Raw genomic sequence first — 20,249 nt, 5'->3', positions numbered from 1 at the left:
TCTGAAAATGTCAAATCTCAGCCCACTTTCAGCGCTAGCTTTACAGCTCAATCAGTGACTCAGTTGATGACGATTCGAGCTGAGAGATGCGAACTGTGAGATGAGTGACGTTTCATGCAACCTGCCGCAAAATTTTCATTTTTATCAGAGAGACAAGAGACTTGATTCTCTCTCTTAGTTTGCTTAACAACAATTTACCATTTTATAGTGATTGACAACTAGCAAAGAGTTTGCTAACAAGAATAATAACAACAAGTTCATGCTATCGGTCGCAGATGCTCGCACTTCCTGTGTTGCCGCACTTCATAAATAAACATGAAGATTGGCAACGTTGCGTAGAGTATCTAAAGAGTCACAAGAACACATTTAAATGCAATGTGGTCTAGCATTTCATTCTATATTTTTCAATTGAATTCAACTTTACTTCGAAATCATTACAATGTAATAATCTTATTTATTGTGTTAGATGACGGATGTTACATAAATATATAAAAAAAAAACGCAGGAAATAAAAAGTTCTTCGGAATTTCAATCAGACTCAAACTTTTTGCCATAACAACATGATTTTCAATTTAAAATCTTATATTTTTCTTGGAATTGCTGCGATTCGACTTCTATTACGGTAGTAATCATATATTTGCCGTATGAACAATCTATTTACTAGTTGAGTCAATGTATTCCAAGTGGGCCAAGTGCACCCATTTCTCTATTTAACATCGTCATGCCAGCTAGCGTTTTGTCTCCACTTCTTCGCCAAATATACGATTTAAGCCAAATTTACTTTGTCTGTGCTATAAATAAATTGTTGTGACATGTTTTGTCTGTTGTTTGGCTAGATGATGAGAACTGATCTGTTTAAGTAATACATGTTAAGTACACAGCGAAAACTTCATAGTGATTTACAATCTTCGGAAACCGTATTACCTTGAGTAGTTTAATTTTAGAATTAAATGATGCTGAATAAGTTTTGCAAGGCGGCTTTCACGCTTAAGACATAAATTTAGTTTATTGCTAGCATTAAAGGTCGAACACAATACGCTTAAATCTCCAATCTTCACATCAATAAGTATTTTTAAGCATCTACTGCTCGAGATAGTTCAGAATTTGTTAAGTTGTGGGGGGAGGTACATAAACATAGTATTCAATAGACTAACTATGAACTAACATGAAAACAGCCTTCCATTGAATAAGCATTTATATTCATTGAATATCCATATTTCACTATTTCGTCGCTGCCGCTGCCGCCTTCTCGTTGCCTCCCGTGATGGCTGGCGACTTGGCAAAGTCCTCGAATGTGTCTTTCACCTTCTTCAGACCACGGCCCGCATAGCAGGGCAGCATGTGGATGAAGCGGAATGAGCTCTTCACGCCCTCATTGTAATAGTGTTTGACCAGGAAGCGCACTTCGCCCGCTTGTGGTAGCTTGGGCACCTCGAAGGGCAGCTGCTTCTTCGCCTTCTGCACATAGGGACAGAGCTGACCCTTCACGTCATTCAACAGCTTGTCCGTCTCCTCGGCGTTGCCCCAGACGCCAGCTTTGCGGGTGTAGTACACAGTTCCAGCGACCAGACCGCCGCGTACCAATAATCTATCGCATCAGATGATTAGCGTTTGGGGTTACGTAATTTTGGACTGGCAACTTTGCTGCAACTCACCCAAATACCATGTTGATTCGTTTGTTTAGTTGCTACGGAAGAGGGGACGATTTTTCGGTAGACGTAATCCAAACTTGGGCAAGTCTGGTCGTGGATCGGTCGATAGTTGGCTTAAAGTTAATACTAGAAATCCGCAAAAAGAGTGTTTATTAGTGGTGACAAAACATCGATGTAACTATCGATTTACCATATATCGATTATTTTTAGTAAATATCGATGTTTTGTACAATAAAATAATAATAAATTAATGTATTAATAATGATTAAAAATATATATATTATAAAATAAATTATATTTTTGGAAGAATTCAGAAATTGTTCTTAAAAAATATTGTAGTTAATACCAAAACTCAATACCAAATATACCTATTTACATCTCATTTCAGTATTTTAATACCAAAAAGTATATTTTTCACCCTTCATGCTCAATCTGCGTCTGCTCTTAAATTAAGTATTTTTATACCAAAACTTTTGGTCCAAAAGGTGTGTTGTATTGCAGAGCGCTGTTAACTAACAGAACTGTTATACACCTAACGAAACTGCTCCACACGCAACATGCCGAAAAAAGAAGCAGTGCGCGAACTTTCAAAATTTGATTTGCTGATACTGTAAGCAGTGCTTATTAAGCATAATGAATATTCAATACTTTAAATACGTTAATATTAAAAATTTAAAAATTTTATATTAAATTTTAATTTTAACTGCTGGGCCATAAAAACCAGTTGCAACGTTTAACACACATATAATTTCATTTATTAATATAAATATTGTTTGCATTGCTAATGGATATGGATGTCACATGCAATAAACAGTAATATAAAACTCTTTGCACATCAATAATGAGTACATATAACATTTTTTTTGTTGGGTTTGTCTGATTTATATATCATAAGTACAAATTGCTCTTTTTAGTGGACAATGCCAGATCGCCCTAAAAGGTTTCGTTTTATATTATATTTTTACGTTAAATGTAGGTTTCGTTTGTTCAACACATTTATAAGAAACATGAATTAAGAAACATTTCTCTCGATTTTACAAATTAACACTCAGATATAAAATACATATTTACTGGTATATGATTATCAATATTTACCTTCTGCGAACTTATTATTTATATTATGTTATGTGTGTTTTCAGAAAACCAATTTTAGTTAAGTTTAAAGTGTGAACATAATATTAATTGCTGCACTCAGTGCACTCCTCTTCCCTTCTTCCGTTTCGTATTGCTTTTCATTGTATTTGAACAAAATTGACATATAATATATTTTGTATTAGAACTCGTTTTATAGCGCACAGAATTCATCAAATGTAGAACATCATCATCGTCATCATTAATTAGTTATCATCATCATATTACGAACATCAGTCTTCGCTTGTAAGCTGATTGTATTATTAGTGCTATTATATACAATTTTTGAAACAGTTTTTGCTGGGGGAACAAATCTAAAGTTTGGAATTAGGATCAGAGAGCGCTTAATTGTTAAAAGCTCGCTTTATATATAGTGTATTTTTTTTTTAGAAAAAAATGGTAACATTTGATTCTTTGAGTTAGCTGTAGTTTGATCAACAATTAAACAGTTCAACGATAGGAAGACTACATGGTTAAACACATAAATATATATAAAATAGTTGTTTTTGCTTTTATCAATACATCGATTAATGCCTAGGGCAACACAGATAACGATTCAGAAAGAAGCAAATAGAGCTTTGAGATCGATAGATTACTCTATATAATATATATATATATATATATATATTCTATATACTTTATAAACCTAAATTCAAATTCGGTGTACCAATTCTGCAAGATAATAATAGTTCTATCTGTGTTAAAGTAACTGTCGTTTGGCTATCCGGTTACTAAATATTCCATTCATCTTATCTACGGGGTTTATTAGGTTTCCTCTTGGGGTTTCTCTTCGTCGGTTGTCGCTTTCGGTAGTGTTTCAGCCTCCGTTTTGGGAGGATCCTCAATGTCTATAGAGTTCTCTCGCTCCGTTATGTCGGGCATTTTAAGCGAGAAGCTGCTCAACTTACGCTCAGCGGAACCCAAAGAACTCTGCGAATCCGCCTTGAGCAACGTGGAGCGACGCTCGTTGATGACTCTCAGCGAGTCGTACATGTGATCATCACCGCTGGTGGAGCTGGCATGTCGCTCCAGCGAGCGTATGTAGAACACTGAATCATCCCGCTCGTTGGCTATGCCCGGCTTGGGTCGATAGAACTGCCTGGAACTGTTGCTTCTGTACAGCGTGGCAGGATTAACCTTTTGTGTATCTGACGACTGTTGCTGCTGCTGTTGCTGTTGTTGCTGATGATCTGCACTGCTGCCCAGAGGCAAGAAATCCGGGCGTTGCTTCTTGGGGGGCAGGCTGCTGCTGTGATGCGCCAATTCCGTTATCTCACTGTAGGAGGACACGTGGCACTCGTCATTGTCATGGCTGTGACGCTCATCGATTAGCTCGACGCTCTCCTCCGGCACGGCGGGCTCCATGCTCGACTGTCCGGACAATTGACGCACTGGGGGTGGCGGCTCAGAGCATACGGACAGTTGGCTGCTGCTCAAGGACAATGAATGGTTGATAGTCAGTTAGTCAGTTAGTTGAGGTGGTATGGGAATTGTTTGCAATTTCTATGATAATAATAGAATGTGCAGCGGAACTCACCGGAAGTCCTTCTCAACGGATGGCGTGGCCGAGGGGCCGCAACTGTAGCGTTTGGGTGAGCGCAGTATCGACTTGGGCATCACTTCCGGACTGTGCAGATCCACCCGCACTTGCCGCGAATCAATGCTCGAGGTGCGACTCGCCACCGAGGCACAACGCGCCGTCCAGCGGCCGCTATACGATGAGTCCGACATGGTTGAGTTGCTGCAAAGTGCCACAAAATGCATTAGCCAGATTTCGTAACGATGAAATAACTGCATATTGCATATGCATTTGAATTTAGTACAAATTTAGCAAATGGAAATCCATTTGTCAAGCTTTCAGACTAGCTAATGCTTATATGTATATGCTTTTCAATATTAGAAAATATATGGATTGAACTTATAAAACAGAGATTAATAATGTTATTTAGTGGCCTTATCTATAAATCCATGAACACTTTAAATAAAGTTGGTGAAGCAAGTTGAACTATTACATCGATAAAATTGCTTTCAATATTGTTAAGTAGTCTTTGAATCCTCAATGTAAAAACGATAATACACCATGAAAATTGATATGATAAAAGAAATGGTCGTATAACGTAATGATAATTGTTCTTAACTGACTTTATCTTCATTCCTGACTATCATGATTAATGTCAAGATTTAAAAAAAAAGAGTTTCCAGAGTGGAGTTGAAGTATGAAATCGTTTAAGGAAGACACATTCTATTCTTTTTTAATTGAAAATCTAAGTTTTTGCCAAGCTTTGAACCTATTTTTGTATAATAATTTCATATAAAAGCTTTAATGTGCTTTAAAAAGCTAATTAATGATTTAATTTGTCGTTTATGGGAAACAATTTTTAGTTTATTTTAGTCACATTTTATATCAAGCTTTTAATTGTTGGCAAAGCTTTAATGAGCTTTAAAATCCAAGTTCCAATATTGTTGGACATGAAAAGTAATTCATAAGCAATGTATATATAGTGCTTAATATAGGGCTTAAAACCGATATTTCAAAATTTCGAATATTTTTTTATTCACACGAATTTAAGTCAAATTTCCTATCCAACTTTTAAAAATTTTAATCGTTGTCAAAGCTTAAAAAAATTTTGAAAACCACGTTAGGACATTGTTGTAAGTGAAGCGTAATTTATAATCTATGTCTTCATACGGCTAATCGAGTCTTTAACAGCTTAATCGCGGTAAAAGCTTTAATGTGCAAAGATTTTCAATATTTTTTATCAGGTGAATTTTAGTAACATTTCCTATTAAGCTTTTAAAAATTCAATCGCTGTACAAGCTTTAATGTGCTTTGTGTGTTTTAGTGCTGCAAACATGTTAAGCATGCAGTGTTGTAAAACGAGCGTATGTCAGACATTAAGCTGGTGTCATAAACAGAGTATCTCTCCCGGCTACTTACCGCCTGTGGCCCAGCGGACTGCAACGTTCCCGCTCCCTGGCTGCCTCCTCGTGCTCGATGGGTCGCTGACGTGACAGAACATGTCGCTTGGCCGTGTCGGAACGTTTGTTGCGCTCGGCGCGTTTCTCGCTGCCAGCAGAGCTGTGAGCCACGCCCACAACGCCGCCCATGCCGGCATCAAAAGACGAAGCCTGCCAATAGACGCGACTCGCAGCCGGCGGTTGCAGCAGAGTGCAGGTGGCATATTCGCGAGTGTTGCGCTGAATGAGGCTGGAGGAGTTGCTGATGATGCGTGAACTGGAGCCAACGGCACCACCAGCAGCACCACCGCAACCACCACCGCCTCCACCGCCACCCGCCGAGCGTGTGGTGCGCACTCGACGAACGCTGCTGCTCGAGTGTTGTTGTTGTTTGCGTTGTTTGTGTTGATGTTGATGTTGATGATGGCGATGATGATGATGATGTCGTTTGCAGCACATTTGTAGTTGTTGTTGTTGCAGTTGGAGTTGCAGTTGTAGTTGGAGTTGTTCCAGCGGTGTTTTGTGGTGGTAGTGCGGTGAGAACAGATTGACAGATGGATTAGTGTCGATGCAAGCGTTGGATGGATGAGCATTGGCATGGTGGTGGATGGTGGACAGATTGGGCACGGAACCGGTGAATGTGAGGCGTCTCAGCTGTGGCGAGAAGCGTGTGGATGCGCTAATGGTGGTTGTTGATGCAAAAGCATGAGCGAGAAAGCGTATTTTACACAAGACAGAGACAGAGAGAGTCATAATGAAAGTTGCAGCCAATTTTTCCTTTACGATTTACAAATTTACAATTTACACTGATGCGTTTGCGATGTGGGGACTAAATGCGGGGAAAATGATAAAGCTACTGGCAAGTTACCTGAGCGACTTCGAGAACTTGATCAACTCCGCGGTGAGCGCCTCACGATCAAATGGTTGCTGCTGCTGTTGATGTGGTTGCAACTGATCTCCAGCAGCGCCTGATGCCTGCAGCTGTTGGTGTGCATCGCCGGGCGAGGACCGAAAGACGCCAAAGTGCTGATCCCAACGGGTTGATTGATACTGAGCGCCTATGAAAGGAACATGTAGAGAATACAATTATTATCTATTTATTTATTTACAATTTATCTTATAATAGGTTATAGAGTAAAATAAAAATAAAGCGATTATTAAAAAAAAAAAATTACAAGTTTTAACTTACTATATATATATATTTTTACGATTTAAAAACTAAATAACATATATTCCTTTTTATTTAGTTTATGAAGTTAAATGTTAAATATCGGTTTACAACTTAGGGTAAAGTAAACAAGGTCTTCCGTTTAATATAATTGGTTGGACTATAAGAATAATTTTTTACAAGTAATATTCTTTTACTGTTATTATTATTATTATTATTATTCCAATTGGTTTATGTAATGATACAAAAAAACACAAATTCATACCTACATTTCATTAACTAAATATCATATTGATCGAGAAGAGAATCAGTTTTAATTTAAAAACAAAACTAAAGAATACTGATCCAGAAGTGTTTCTAAAAAATTATTTGTAATTCGAAGACAAATTTTCTATTTAAGTCTAAATATTGAAAATAAAACGAATATTTATTGATAGTATGATAATAATTCTTGGAAGTGTTGAATACATCTACATCATACATATACATCATAATTAAAAACTTATATTAATTGTTAAATTCCGAATAGAATTTAAAATGAAGTTTAAGACTTTATGAACCGAAATTAATTGATAACTGATAACTCAAAATAAAAATGCAAATACATTTGAAACATACAAATAAATCGTTGACTTAAATGTATTTTAAATTTAGCATTACAACATATTTGATAAATATAAAAAATTTAAAATTAATATTCTTCTCACCCATGCCCCTTCTCTGCGACGCCGAGCTGCCTTGATTGCTCCGCGCCGTGGACTTGTTGCAACTGCCACCGCCTGCGCGTAGACGAGCTGGCACCACTTTGGCTGCAGAGTCGCGTGCCTCGAAGGTCATCACACAGCTGGCGACGACAATGAAGCCACCGAATCCCATCACAATGGGTCCCACATACGAGAAGTTGTTCAAATGGAAGCCCTTCAGATCGTTCTTTACCCGCACCGTGACATTGCCCCGCAACTCGGAGCCCATCGACAGATGATCCGCATAGTAGCCGAGCGTGGCCATCCCGGCACCCACCAGCATCAGCGTGAGGCCCAGGATGAGTGCGCGGCAAGCATGCCACAGGCACTTGGAGGACATCTTGCCACGCACCACCTGCACATTCCATGTGGCACCCGAGGCGGGATGCGCTCGCCTCAGGTTACCCAATGAGTGCTTGCGTCGTGTGGTGCCCACACCACCGCTGCGACGTGACGGCATCACAACCACATCGACAGTTGCCTCTTCCTCAGCAGTTGCAGTGCGCAGTCCTTGGAGCCCAACAGCGGCTCATTCACCGACCATCAAGTGTGCTGTGGATGAAACAACAACAAAAGCGGATCATTAGTGAGTGCAGAAACTTATGATGAATGGGGATAATCATACTCGAAAAGAAAGGATTACAATTATGCTGTAAGTTGTTCTTCATCTGATGAAGATTCTTTTTATATCTAAAGAAATTTTCTTAAGCGCAGATGACAAAATTTAAATGTTCATAACAAGGAAAGCTAAATCAAGGTCTATCAGTAAAATAAACCTTTCATAATGCGCGACAATATATTCATACTTCATAATTCATATTCATATTCATGATTCTATAAATTAGCTTTGCTGTAATTAGAAAATATTCATAATTCATTCATAAAAATATATTTTTTTAATATTTATTTCTTGTTTCTTCAACTTAACCTTTTTTAAGCATTGATTACATTATTCTTCTTAATTTAATATTGTAATTTATTTCATCGGAATCCAATGTTAATTTATTCGTCTGGTCTACTTATCGCAAATTACACCGATATTATAGAACTAATTTAAATGATATTGAGAAGTTTGTTTATTCTATTTAAAATTCAAAAAAAAAAAAAACAAGTAAGAAAGCTACAGTCGAGTGTACTCGACTGTGAGATACCCGCTACCCATTTTTAATAAAAGAAATATATTTCGCGGTATTTTTCTCAAAATATACCGAATATACTGCAAAAATGTTAAAAATGTACCAACTGGTATATTTGGTATATCGATATAGTACCGCATTCAAAATATACCATAGACGGCACAATATACCAGATTCCCAACCAAAGCAACTAAGACCCCTAGTAAGTAGGCGTTTTTTGCCCATACAAAAGTATTTCTTTAATAACAAATTTTACATGATCCAACCAAATTTTCAGGAATCATAACTACTATAGTAAATATTGTATATATCAAAATTCGCAACTTTAGCTCTAAAATTACGTTTGTGATTCGATTTTTTTTATTTTCGGGGGCGGAAGTGGGCGTGGCAAAAATTTGAAACAAACTTGATCTGCGTGCAAACATAACAAATGCTGTCGAAAAAAAAAATTATAGCTCTATCTCTTATAGTCTCTGAGATCCAGTGTTTCATACGGACAGACGGACAGACACACAGACGGACAGACACACAGACGGACAGACGGGCATAGCTAGATCGTCTCGGCTGTTGACGCTGATCAAGAATATATATACTTTATAGGGTCGGAGATGCCTCCCTCTACCTGTTACATACATTTCCTGCCGGCACAAAGTTATAATACCCTTCTACCCTATGGGTAGCGGGTATAAAAATATAGCCTAGATTTTCTATTTAATCAAGTAATTCATTAATTATTTGCATAATGTTATAGAATATTATTTATACTGTTTATACCAATTCATTCTGAATATTCATTTTTCTTTGAGGTAGACTCAAATTATTCTTGCTTATTTATTTTTATTATTGCATTTCTATGCTCCAAACTAGATAACTTTTTTCGCATTGATAAATGACAAATTCTAATTTTAGCTTTTTGGCTAATGAACATTTTGCCGTGGAATCCCCCGAAGAAATGTGCCTCCTTAAACAAAAGGCTGCAATGGCGATGACGAGATGATGGTGTTGTGAGTGTGCAACAATAGTTAAGGACTCGCTGTCTGTGCCAATACGAAGAGTACGAAAACGAGGACAAAAAATGTAACATACTATGCTAGGTGGCCATCCATCCATCCATCCAACTTTCCACCTGTTGTTGTTTTGCGTATTGTAGGGTTCTAAGGTCATTCTATGCATCGTCTGGCCTGAGGCCTATTTAGACAGAGCCCAGTTCAAAATGTTGTTGTGATTGTTGTTGTTGAACTAATTGTTCGCACAAAAACAACAACACCAACAACAACAATGTCAGTGGCAAGACGAGACAAGAATAGCAGCAGAATAGCGCTCAGCTGCTGGCACTTGTAAGGAACCACAGAAGACAACGCATCCGCACAATTAGCAAGAAAAGCCAACACTAGCATAGGGAAAGGGATTGTAAGCGGGTGACAGCTGAAGGATCTGATAACAAGCTGTGGTTGTGACATTTTTCAAGCGATACAGAAACAGGTGTGCGCAGAGAGAAGGGGAAGCAAGGGGGAAGCAAGGTAAGGCAAACACAACAACAGCTCGTTGTCTAGTACATATATTATTTATGTAACTAAAGACTCGCACTCTTAGATAGATACTCACACAATTTGCATAATTAATTACTTACGCGTCTCAGCTTTAATTGATCCTTAATGTGCTGTTGTTGTTGTTGTCGTCCGCGAGGAGGCTGCGCTTTAATTGAATTTCATTTTGAGTGCAGCTTTTATTATTTTTTCCTTTTTTTTTGTATTCGAGTTGCTTTTTCTTTTGATTTTAGCTTGGCTTTTGTTTGACCTAAAACAACTTTTCCTTCACGACATACATATACAGCGACGCGTGTGTGTGTGTGTGTGTGTGTGTGCGTACGTGTATGTTTGTGTGTATGTGTGTGTACTTAGGTATTCATTAGCAAGCCTCAGCAGTTGTCCTTTCCGTCGCTAGCCTGCGTTAAGGCATTGTCTTTATTATAACAAAAAGCGGAGCACATCATCCTGATTGCTTTATGCTTTTCACGTTTCTTTTCCTATCTGTTGTTGTATGTGTGTGTGTGTATTGAAGGAGCCAGCGTATAAATGCACAACAGAAAACTTCAAATTTTCATTCAGCCGAGACGTTTTCGCACTTTAAACTATTTTCAGCAGCACTCAACTTGATACAACAAAATTATGTGTAACACACTGTTTGCGCGTCTGTGTATGTGTGTGTGTGTTGTTGTGAGTGTATGTGTGTCAACAGTTCACAAGCAACAAGGACGAAGGACGTCTGCACCCGACCAGCATCCAAGCGTTTCTGATAAGGACACCAGTCACAACACTTGCAGATGGCAAGAGAGAGCGAGAACAGCCAGGCGCCTTGTGAATTCTCAATGCTCTGGGGAATGCGACGTGCAGGTGGCGCCATCTATGAGTGTTTAACAGCTACACGCCATGCAAGTCTTATACGTAGAAGAGTGCTTATACTTATGCTAAGAAAACTGACATACGCACTCTTCTAACTGAAACTTAGCAGAATTGTCTTATATTAGATAGATAATTAAAAAAAACAACTTTTATATGTTTGATTTAATGAAGTTTGTCATAAATAAATTGAAGTGAAAATATAATGTATTTTTAAATATTAAATTTATAAAATGAGTAAGAATAAATCTTCAAATTTCTCGAATGAAAACTCACCACTTTCCTCCCCTTTTGAGTGCACTGCTTTGCCAACATTTCGACCTAAACGCACCCCTCACAAATTCGGAGTGCCGTAACTCAACAAACTCAACGTGGAAAGCTTCGTTCGTTTGACATTTCCCCTGGCAAAAGCCGAGCATCTAGACGACGCAGAGATTTCGCTGTTTTGACAGCTTCGGCAAGAGTCAACAACAATTCAAATTCAACAATATACTGATTTGGATGCCTTCAGAAGGACAGTCATAAACGAAGTGTAACGGCGTGTTGACGTTTCTCAAATGCGCACCGGTAGAACGAACTAAATCAAAGACCAAAAAGAACCATCTAACCATCCAACGACTCTATGCTAACACACAGTATATTTGAATCGCACAAATCGAAAAACTTGCGTGTAATCTCAACTATTTCAATACCGTTTTGTCCGCTTCTAGTTTCGTGTAAATAAAAAACGATGCAAAACTTTCGTTTTTGCTGTGAAACGAAATGCTAATTTTTTGGCCATAAACGGAAGAGATCCAACAAAAAAAAAAGAAAAATGTTCAACATATTCTATTTGTCGAGTGCAAAACTTTTTGGCTGTTACCAAGTTCGAAATCGTAACGCTGAAATTTAAAGCGCTTTAAGCAAACGCCCAGAACGTCGAGAAGTCCTCGAGTTCGAGAAACAGGGCGTAGCTACTCTTGTGGTTTTAATGCCTGACATACAAAAAATAAAAAAATATAAATAAAAAAGTAAAAAGCGAAACGAAGAAATTGTGTGGTGTTAGTGAAATTGTATCTTTGGGATACTTAAGCGCGTATGTAACTAGATACAAATACCAAATTGAACAAAGTGACTTTTCTCCGCTCTGTTGTTTCATCCCTTTTATGGCGTTAATTTACATTTTTATTTCTGTATAGTATAGAACACATGCGATTTGTGTTTCTGATTGAATGGACAGCTGCTTGATGTATGTTGACTTTTATAATCCAACAAATCTGAATAGTCGCATTCGCATACAGAAGCAGGCGCTTCATTATGAATGCAACAAAATAACAACAGCGTCATGCTCTCTTATAGAGTTTGTTTGTTTGTTGCCCCAGTAATGGCGTACACAAGCACAGGCAAAAGTAACAAAAAAAAAAAGCTGCCAAAAAAGTAGTTTATGCAAAGAGGTTTAGCTGTCATATTGAGTCGAACACATGTCTGTCTGTTGCACCTACTATACAGTTATTTGGGGCATGTAAGCGCTGCTTTATTTGTCTTGTCGAAGATTTAATACTCTGTCATAATATAGTAGTAGTTGAGTAGTAATAGCAATAGTAGTAGTGACTCTCTAACGGGAGAAACTGTAGTCAGCTTGAAATATGGGTTTATGGCCTCGTAAATGTTTCTTGCAATGCGTGACGAAATTATTATAGCTAGCACGGGGTTATAAAAATCCAAAAGGAATAAAGTAGCGAAAGCAAAGGCTTTAAGTGTGCTTTAAACAAGCCATAGATTTGTTAACAATAATTGCGAATTGCAGTAAAAATACATTGCCTATTTTTGGGAGGAGTGCAGTGAAAAAGCATTGCCCACTTTTAGGCTGAAATCAGTAAACGAGGCTGTGCAAATGCATTGCCTACTTTTAGGGTGAGACCTGTAAATGGATTTATTATCCTCGCTAATTATCGCTGCACGCATTTTTAGGGGTGGCTCATTAAATCGGATTTATTTCAGCCTAGTAAACTAAAATAATTATTACTTGCATTTAGGCCACAAAAAAGAATTAATTAAACTAAAAAACAAGAGTGAAAAAAACGATAAAAACGAAAAACAATAAAAACACATAGTTCAACTAAAAATGTAAATGCAAAATATGCCTAATTAATTTAGTAACAGTGGGCGCAAATGAAATTGTAATGGAAAACCAAACAAATGCAATTTACAAGTAATAAGCAATTATCAATGCAGCCATAATCGAAACGAAATCTAAGCAAAAAAGCAATAAAAACGAAAAAAAAAATTGGAAAACAACGAGTGAAAAGCGTGGTTGCAGAGAGAGAGAGCTAGATAAACAAGCTCGATGCAGTTAGTGAAATGTGTTTTAGTTAAAGCAAATTCCACGCCGGAATTCACAATTGCAAAATGCGTTTAAATGCCACAACAACAGCAGCAACAACAACACGCAAATCAACAACAACAACAAAACCAAAAGCAAAAACAAAACAGACGCTTCAAGCTTCCACAACGCGATCAACGTCAACGTCAACGAGAACAAAAACAACAACAGCAACAATAAAAAGCCGCGACAAGTGCAATATTGAATCTTTTTTATGCAATTTAATACAATTATTTATACTAACAACAAGTATAATGTGTATGGCTAATGCCATTGGCAGTGGATTGCTGCGGGTCGAGGCTCAGTTCCAGACACAGACGCAGACATCGGCAGCCGCAGGAGGAGAAGGGAGCAGCAACATGGATGCGTTTAGTGGTCAGCAACAGCAATTTGATGATCTGCTGCCACCGCCGCCAGAGTTGGCCACAACAGCAGCACCCTTTCAATTTTCAACTGCTGCTGCCAGTCACACACAAACACACTCACACACACACACGCACTCGCACACACATCAGCATCAACATCAACATCAACATTCACACGGTCACACACACATACAGGCGGCAACAACGTTACGTGTTAGTTACGGTAAGTGCCAGCGTACCTCAATTGTGCGGTTATCTGACTGATAGAAGAATGTGAAATGTAATTGGGCAACATGCCACACCCTAACCACGCCCATAGCCACCACATAGCCCCATTGTACGTGCGCCCTTGAACTAACTTTCCAATAAGTCACACAAGTCGGAGCACTTGCCAATTGGAAGAATGCTGCTGCTGCGTCGAACTTAAACCTCACACAGAATTCCTTTAAAATTAAATTTTGTCAGCTTCCTTTTAACCCAGTCGCGAGCGCGTAACTTTGTCCTTACCGCCGACACAGCAAGAGAGATAGAAAACTCTTAACACAAGACGGAATTTATAAGGAATCCTTTTGTCATTCGCCACACACACACACACACACATTACACTTTTCTGTAGTTTATAAAGAAGCTCCGTTACGTTTCGTTCCGCTGCGTTCCGTTTCGACTGTTGTGGGAAATTAAAGAAAGCATCATGTGTTAAACACAAGTAATAAATACAAAAAATGAGATCATTGATGTGTGCCATGTTATTTATAGACTCATTAATCTCAAGTCATTTCTTTTTTCGTAAAGCTTGTGATATATATAAGTATATATTTACTTTTTTTTCTGCTTTGCTGCAAAAATCGAGACAGCTTTAACCTAACACGAACACAGTTGACCCCCAAAAAGAATGAAAGAAAAAACGAAAAGCGTTCCCGTCAATGTTGTTACTTTATTAGAACATATTAATCACAAAGCTGTTAGCCAAAGAAGACAGCAAAAGTCGTGCCATAAATACCCTAAAGAGGGCATGCAAAAATGGAAGAAAAAGCAATCTCTGTTATTTGTCAATATACTCGTAGTCTGTGGCAAATCACATGCCCGCATAATCAATTTATATAAAGTATTCCCCATTTAATTTCCAATATCAAATGCAATAAACATATCCTACAGAGACACAGTCGCCACATCACTTCTCATATATTTTTGTAGCATACTTTTGCGCGCATCTGAAAATTGAATTCACTTCGCTGCCCCAGAAACTGTGCTACACAATGTGCTATTAGCTAGGGTATAAGAGCGCAAGTGGACTGACATATTTTATACCATGTACTGCGAGTAGCACGCCAATGTCCTCAAACTCAATTTACTGTTGTCTTTCATTATTGCGACACAGATTCCAATGAAATCGATAATTCCTATGCCATTGCTGCCGCGGAAGCAGCTGCGGCTGAAGCAGATGATGTCGACTCTGATGCTGATGCTGATGCCGATTCAGATGCTGATGACGTTGAAACAGTCGCCGATGATTACGTCATTGCGTTGGGACATGGCCAGAACACAACGAAAGAGAAAAATGACAGAGCAACGGCAACAACATCGACAACAACAGCAACAGTAACAACAATACCAGCAGAAGCAGCAGCGAATGGAAAGCACCTAATGAATGCAAAAACACAAGATTTATTATCCTTATCGCAGCTGAGTTCACATCAAACATCAACTGCGCCACACGAGAAGAACGCATCAAGTCTGAAAAACTCCCTCAGCAGCAGTAGCGGTGGCGCCTCATCTGGCGGCAACTTCCAGCAAATTGGCTCACAACGAGTCAATGGCAACGTTTCGCCTACAGCTGCTGCTGCGTCACCAGCTCACAATGTTAGCTCCAATGGCCAACAGGTTGCAGTCAATGGTAGCTCAATAGCGCCCACCTTATCCACATCCACCTCCAATGTCCGAACGTCGGCCAAGAAGGTGGATAGCAAATTCATTTTGCCCAAGCAGCAGAAAACCGATGCTCCCATGCTCAACTATATCTTCGACACGTTCTCGTCGGCCAACAAGCATCATCATCACGATCAAAGGTAAGCTTAAATTCAAGAATCCTTAAAGATTAGTGCAAATATGCTTCAGGGACAAATTCATGCCACGCAAGAAGACATAAAAAAAAATATTATGCGAACTTATAAACAATAAAACAATTTATTCAAATTCATATCCATAATTTTTCTATTTTGTTATTAACAATTTAACTTTGTATTCTTATTTTAAGAGAAATTAATTTCTATTACATCTGTACATATCTTCATACCTGATGACGAATCCCTTTATTGGATAATATTTGCTATAATTTCATAACCATTGTTATAGTTAATTCTATTTTATAAATTAGACGTATATCTAAAGAATTATTAAAATTAATATCTCTCTTTCTGAATAATAAAATGTTTTGGTTAATATAAATAAATAATAATTTAAAAATAAAACGTGCAGTTTACAGTTCTAAGAAGACTTTTAAAGAAATTTCTTATGCTATTCAACATTCCACTTAAAAAATGCACATGTTTATTAAATATAAATACAAAGGATTAAACCTTTTATCAGCCTAATCACCACTTTACCTGTACAGCATTAAATATGCTGGATAATAAATGTGAGGATATTCACTTATCAACCTCCTAATTGGTATATAATATCAGTTGTTTTGTCTAATTACAGTCACATCATAGTAGTAAATATACTCATTATTTAACTTTACTTTGCGGATAGACTGCAATTATCCTAGGTTCACTTAATTTCCTCAACTATTCAACTGTAAAAAGATATTTATATTTCATTCGAGTAACTCCCACTTCAATTGCGGCTTGCCTCAACTTGTGGCAATAATAACTGGTCTTCCTCAGAGTCCTTGAGAGTATGTTATATACTTACTCACTTGCAACTTTAGTTTTTTAAGACTTTCGTCGAGCAATAAACATAAGGCATAAAGGGAAACAATATCGGACTACTGTCTAGGCTCACACCCTCCTCACACACATTAAGTACACCTGCTGACCAATAAAACTGCATACCATCCACAAGTATCCATTATCTGTGTGTATCTGTGTGTGTGCGTTTCGCTTATTCGTTTTTCATTTTCTTTTGGCTTTTCCCTTACAGGTATGGGCCGCACTTTGAGGACGTGCAACGCGTTGGACAACCAACAAATATGACTGTTCAGGCGGGGAGCAGCATTCATTTAAATTGCAGAATTTCATTGCTGCAAGATAAGACTGTAAGCATATACATACTTAAATATTACATTTACTCACCTGTTTGTGCCCAGTTAAGTAGATATTACAAACAGGCATTAAAACACGCTGCTTGCAATGAAATGCAGAATTAACTATTTATTACTTAAAAGAAATACCATGTTTTTGAGAACTTAAAACTACATCAGATGAATAAGGAAATATATTTGAGAACTTTTAAATTTGTTTGTGAATGTTAAGAAAGAGAAAACTTCACAATTATTATTAGAAAGAGTAAGAAATAGTAAAAAAGCCTTTATGATAAATGGGAGATAAATAACATAAATGTTTCTACAAATATTTACTGTAGTTAAGGATTTGTTTGAAATTTTACAATTTTAAAATATGCCGAATAGAAAGAAGCTTTTTTAAGATATTTATATTTATGTTTATGTGCCAAATATGAAAATACTACAAATAATATGACAAAGTAACAAATTTACTTGTTATTTAAATTAAAATTCACTAGAGACACTTAAATGTCTTGAAACTGAAATAAACTTGTTATACACTTAAAAAGCCAGCACTAGGTCGGAAAAAGTCTTTAAAGCAATGTCCACAATTTAAGCATAACGTTATAAATATTTGCGGCAGGTCTCTTGGGTGCGACGTAGTGCGCAGAACGAGGAAAATGGATTGGATCTGCTGACAGTGGGTCTGCATGCTTATACGGGCGATAAGCGCTATAAGATGGAGTTTCAGTATCCCAACAATTGGCGGCTGAAAATTATAAATGTTAAAAAGGATGACGAGGCGACATACGAATGCCAAATCTCAACGCATCCGCCCCGCGTCATACAAATAAATCTGCATGTAAATGGTAAGCGAAAGAAGTATAATATTTAGTACTTTCATGTGTTTTATGGTATATTGGTATATTAATATTCCACAATTTTAAGGCAATTGTTAATATAGTATATTAAATTCAACTACTATTCACGAAACAGTTGGATTAATAATTTGTATATTAAATATAATATTATTTCTTAAATTGTAATTATAATATTGTTTTGAATATGTCATATATTACATTAAATATAAAAACAAACAATGCAATTGGTAATATAATATATGTTAAATTTATTATTGTTTCTTATATTCGATATTTTCATGAGTCTAGCGAATATGTCATAAATTGAATATACACTAAAAATGATTGCAATTTTTAGAATAGTATATTAAATATTCTAAAGCAAAATTGTAGAAAATGTATATTAATATGTATTGTTAAATTTTAACATACTATATGAACAACTGAATTTATATTTCTTAAATTTTAATTGATTTTAATGTACCATATTAACAATTGAATTAATTTTTGAAATATTAAATATAATGCCAGAAATGCTGTTTGAAATATTATTAAATTATTTGATATTTTTCTCTTATTTCCTCCCTATACCTTTCTAGCTCCCAAAGTGATGATTGTGGATGAGTATGGGGATCCGTTGCAGGAGAAGTACTATGAGATTGACTCCACGCTGCAATTGTCGTGTGTGGTACGCAATGTGGCCATGACCAGCTCGGTGGTATTTTGGAAGCACAGCGAGAATGTGCTCAACTACGATGTGACACGCGGTGGAGTTAGGTAGACTAAGCTCTATACTCTAAAGAGATTATATCTTAACTCAGCACATATCTAACTTTAGTGTCAAGACCGAACTGATGGAAGATGGCGCCAATTCGACATTGTTCATTGCGAAAATTCACAAGGCTGATTCCGGCAATTACACCTGTTCCATTAGCGAGTTCCAGAACTTTACCATTGTGGTGCACATACTGAATGGTAAGTTCGATGGATCCACTTTTTGGTACTTCACTTTACGATTAACTTTATGGTTTTCCCGTTGCAGGGGAGAGTTTTGCGGAGCTACATCATGGCGCTGCCGGAGTTGGGGCACGTGCAACGTGGCAATATATAATCGGATTGTACGTTTCTCTATTGCTGCTGCGTTGGCTTCGCTGCAGCAGTAGGTAAAGTTTAACACAATGAGCACAAGACGCCTAACTTTATCTAAGTTACACACAGATATAATTAATAATAAAATTAAAAAGAAACAAAAAAAAAGATACTGAATAATTAGGCTCCTTATGTACATTTTTGTTAATTAATTGTAAAGATTTTTTGGTGGCGGTGAGTTATTAGAAATAACTAAAAACTAAACGAAATAAGTTCAAACTGAATTGTTATCCATAAGCAACTAGTCTAAGTAAAATGCCTATAGATAAGATGAATGAAACACTCTCGTTTGATATTCGTTAGCATCAATTTGTACATGTAAAAGCACACATAAAGTTAATAATAGTTGTAAGTCGAAATATGCAAAAGATGCCAACGAATTTCCATAGAACAATTTTGAACTAAACGTAATTATAATCAAATTAATGAGAAAAACGATTAACAAATAAACAATGGACACGCATATGAGAATAAAAAAAAGGAGAATTAAATAAATAAATACAGGAATGTAAGATAACATATGAAACTGCTGTGGGATGGCTTTTATAAATACATAAACTAACGTAAAATACATATTGTAAGCCACAGGATACACACCCACACACACAAACACAACTACACACACACTGAAACACAGAGTCAAAGTCGCAGAACTATTTGAAGCAGCGTAAACTTGTGTAATTTAATGCTTACAATATCTAGAACGTAAGCCAAGATATGATTAATAAATAAAACTACACAATGATGAAGTATAGCATTTTATTATCAGCGGTGTAAATATTTTTCCAATCTCTTATTTGGCTTAAGAGGTTGTTCAAAATAGTGCCATGATATTCGAATGAGAAACAATTTATATTCGGCAACCCTATTAGCTCATCTAGAATTCAATTTTGCATTGTTTCTTTTTGGGATCCAAGAGAATAGACTTCAAAAGTAAAATATCATGCTGTTATTCAACTCAATGTTTCAAAATATATATATTTATTTTTCAGTATTAACTATAAATACACTAAAAAGTGAATTAGTCTTCGACACATGTTATGTTTATGTTTATTAAATTGATTAATTTTTTATTTTTAAAATTTGCCCTTACATTTTGTATG

General features: G+C 36.8%; 3 protein-coding genes and 1 long non-coding RNA gene across 8 annotated transcripts; 2 read left to right on the top strand and 2 right to left on the bottom strand.

The window, feature by feature from the left end:
* Positions 1 to 961: 961 nt before the first annotated feature.
* Positions 962 to 1,817, bottom strand: LOC133840198 (MICOS complex subunit MIC13 homolog QIL1). The gene is made up of 2 exons (XM_062271898.1): positions 1,656 to 1,817; positions 962 to 1,588 (listed from the first exon to the last, which is right to left on the bottom strand). The coding sequence occupies exons 1-2, from the start codon at positions 1,664 to 1,666 to the stop codon at positions 1,222 to 1,224; spliced, it is 378 nt and encodes a 125-aa protein (XP_062127882.1). The 5' UTR covers positions 1,667 to 1,817; the 3' UTR covers positions 962 to 1,221.
* Positions 1,818 to 2,384: 567 nt separating this feature from the next.
* LOC133840193 (histone-lysine N-methyltransferase Suv4-20) lies at positions 2,385 to 8,112 on the bottom strand. 3 transcript variants are annotated; one of them, XM_062271887.1, is made up of 5 exons: positions 7,617 to 8,112; positions 6,610 to 6,799; positions 5,722 to 6,420; positions 4,321 to 4,524; positions 2,385 to 4,212 (listed from the first exon to the last, which is right to left on the bottom strand). In XM_062271887.1, exons 1-5 carry the CDS (start codon positions 8,110 to 8,112, stop codon positions 3,549 to 3,551), a joined length of 2,253 nt encoding a protein of 750 aa, XP_062127871.1. In that variant the 3' UTR covers positions 2,385 to 3,548. The 3 variants fall into 3 exon arrangements, with proteins under 3 accessions (XP_062127871.1, XP_062127872.1, XP_062127873.1); XM_062271888.1 differs by having other exon boundaries at positions 5,722 to 6,111; XM_062271889.1 differs by lacking the exon at positions 5,722 to 6,420.
* A 66-nt stretch (positions 8,113 to 8,178) lies between these two features.
* Positions 8,179 to 11,061, top strand: LOC133840199 (uncharacterized). The gene is made up of 3 exons (XR_009894170.1): positions 8,179 to 8,304; positions 9,698 to 10,308; positions 10,933 to 11,061. It is a non-coding gene; the product is annotated as an uncharacterized LOC133840199 (long non-coding RNA).
* Positions 11,062 to 11,703: 642 nt separating this feature from the next.
* LOC133840194 (uncharacterized) lies at positions 11,704 to 19,895 on the top strand. 3 transcript variants are annotated; one of them, XM_062271892.1, is made up of 8 exons: positions 11,704 to 12,262; positions 13,402 to 14,137; positions 15,293 to 15,980; positions 17,056 to 17,170; positions 17,781 to 18,006; positions 18,597 to 18,774; positions 18,836 to 18,972; positions 19,040 to 19,895. In XM_062271892.1, the coding sequence occupies exons 2-8, from the start codon at positions 13,576 to 13,578 to the stop codon at positions 19,162 to 19,164; spliced, it is 2,031 nt and encodes a 676-aa protein (XP_062127876.1). In that variant the 5' UTR covers positions 11,704 to 12,262; positions 13,402 to 13,575; the 3' UTR covers positions 19,165 to 19,895. The 3 variants fall into 3 exon arrangements, with proteins under 3 accessions (XP_062127876.1, XP_062127875.1, XP_062127874.1); XM_062271891.1 differs by having other exon boundaries at positions 13,324 to 14,137; XM_062271890.1 differs by having other exon boundaries at positions 13,203 to 14,137.
* Positions 19,896 to 20,249: the final 354 nt, after the last annotated feature.

Source organism: Drosophila sulfurigaster, chromosome 3 (genome assembly GCF_023558435.1).
Source record: "Drosophila sulfurigaster albostrigata strain 15112-1811.04 chromosome 3, ASM2355843v2, whole genome shotgun sequence".
Taxonomy (NCBI): Eukaryota; Metazoa; Arthropoda; class Insecta; order Diptera; family Drosophilidae; genus Drosophila; species Drosophila sulfurigaster.
Note: the sequence above shows the minus strand (reverse complement) of the source record. Positions and strands in the feature narration are given on the sequence as shown.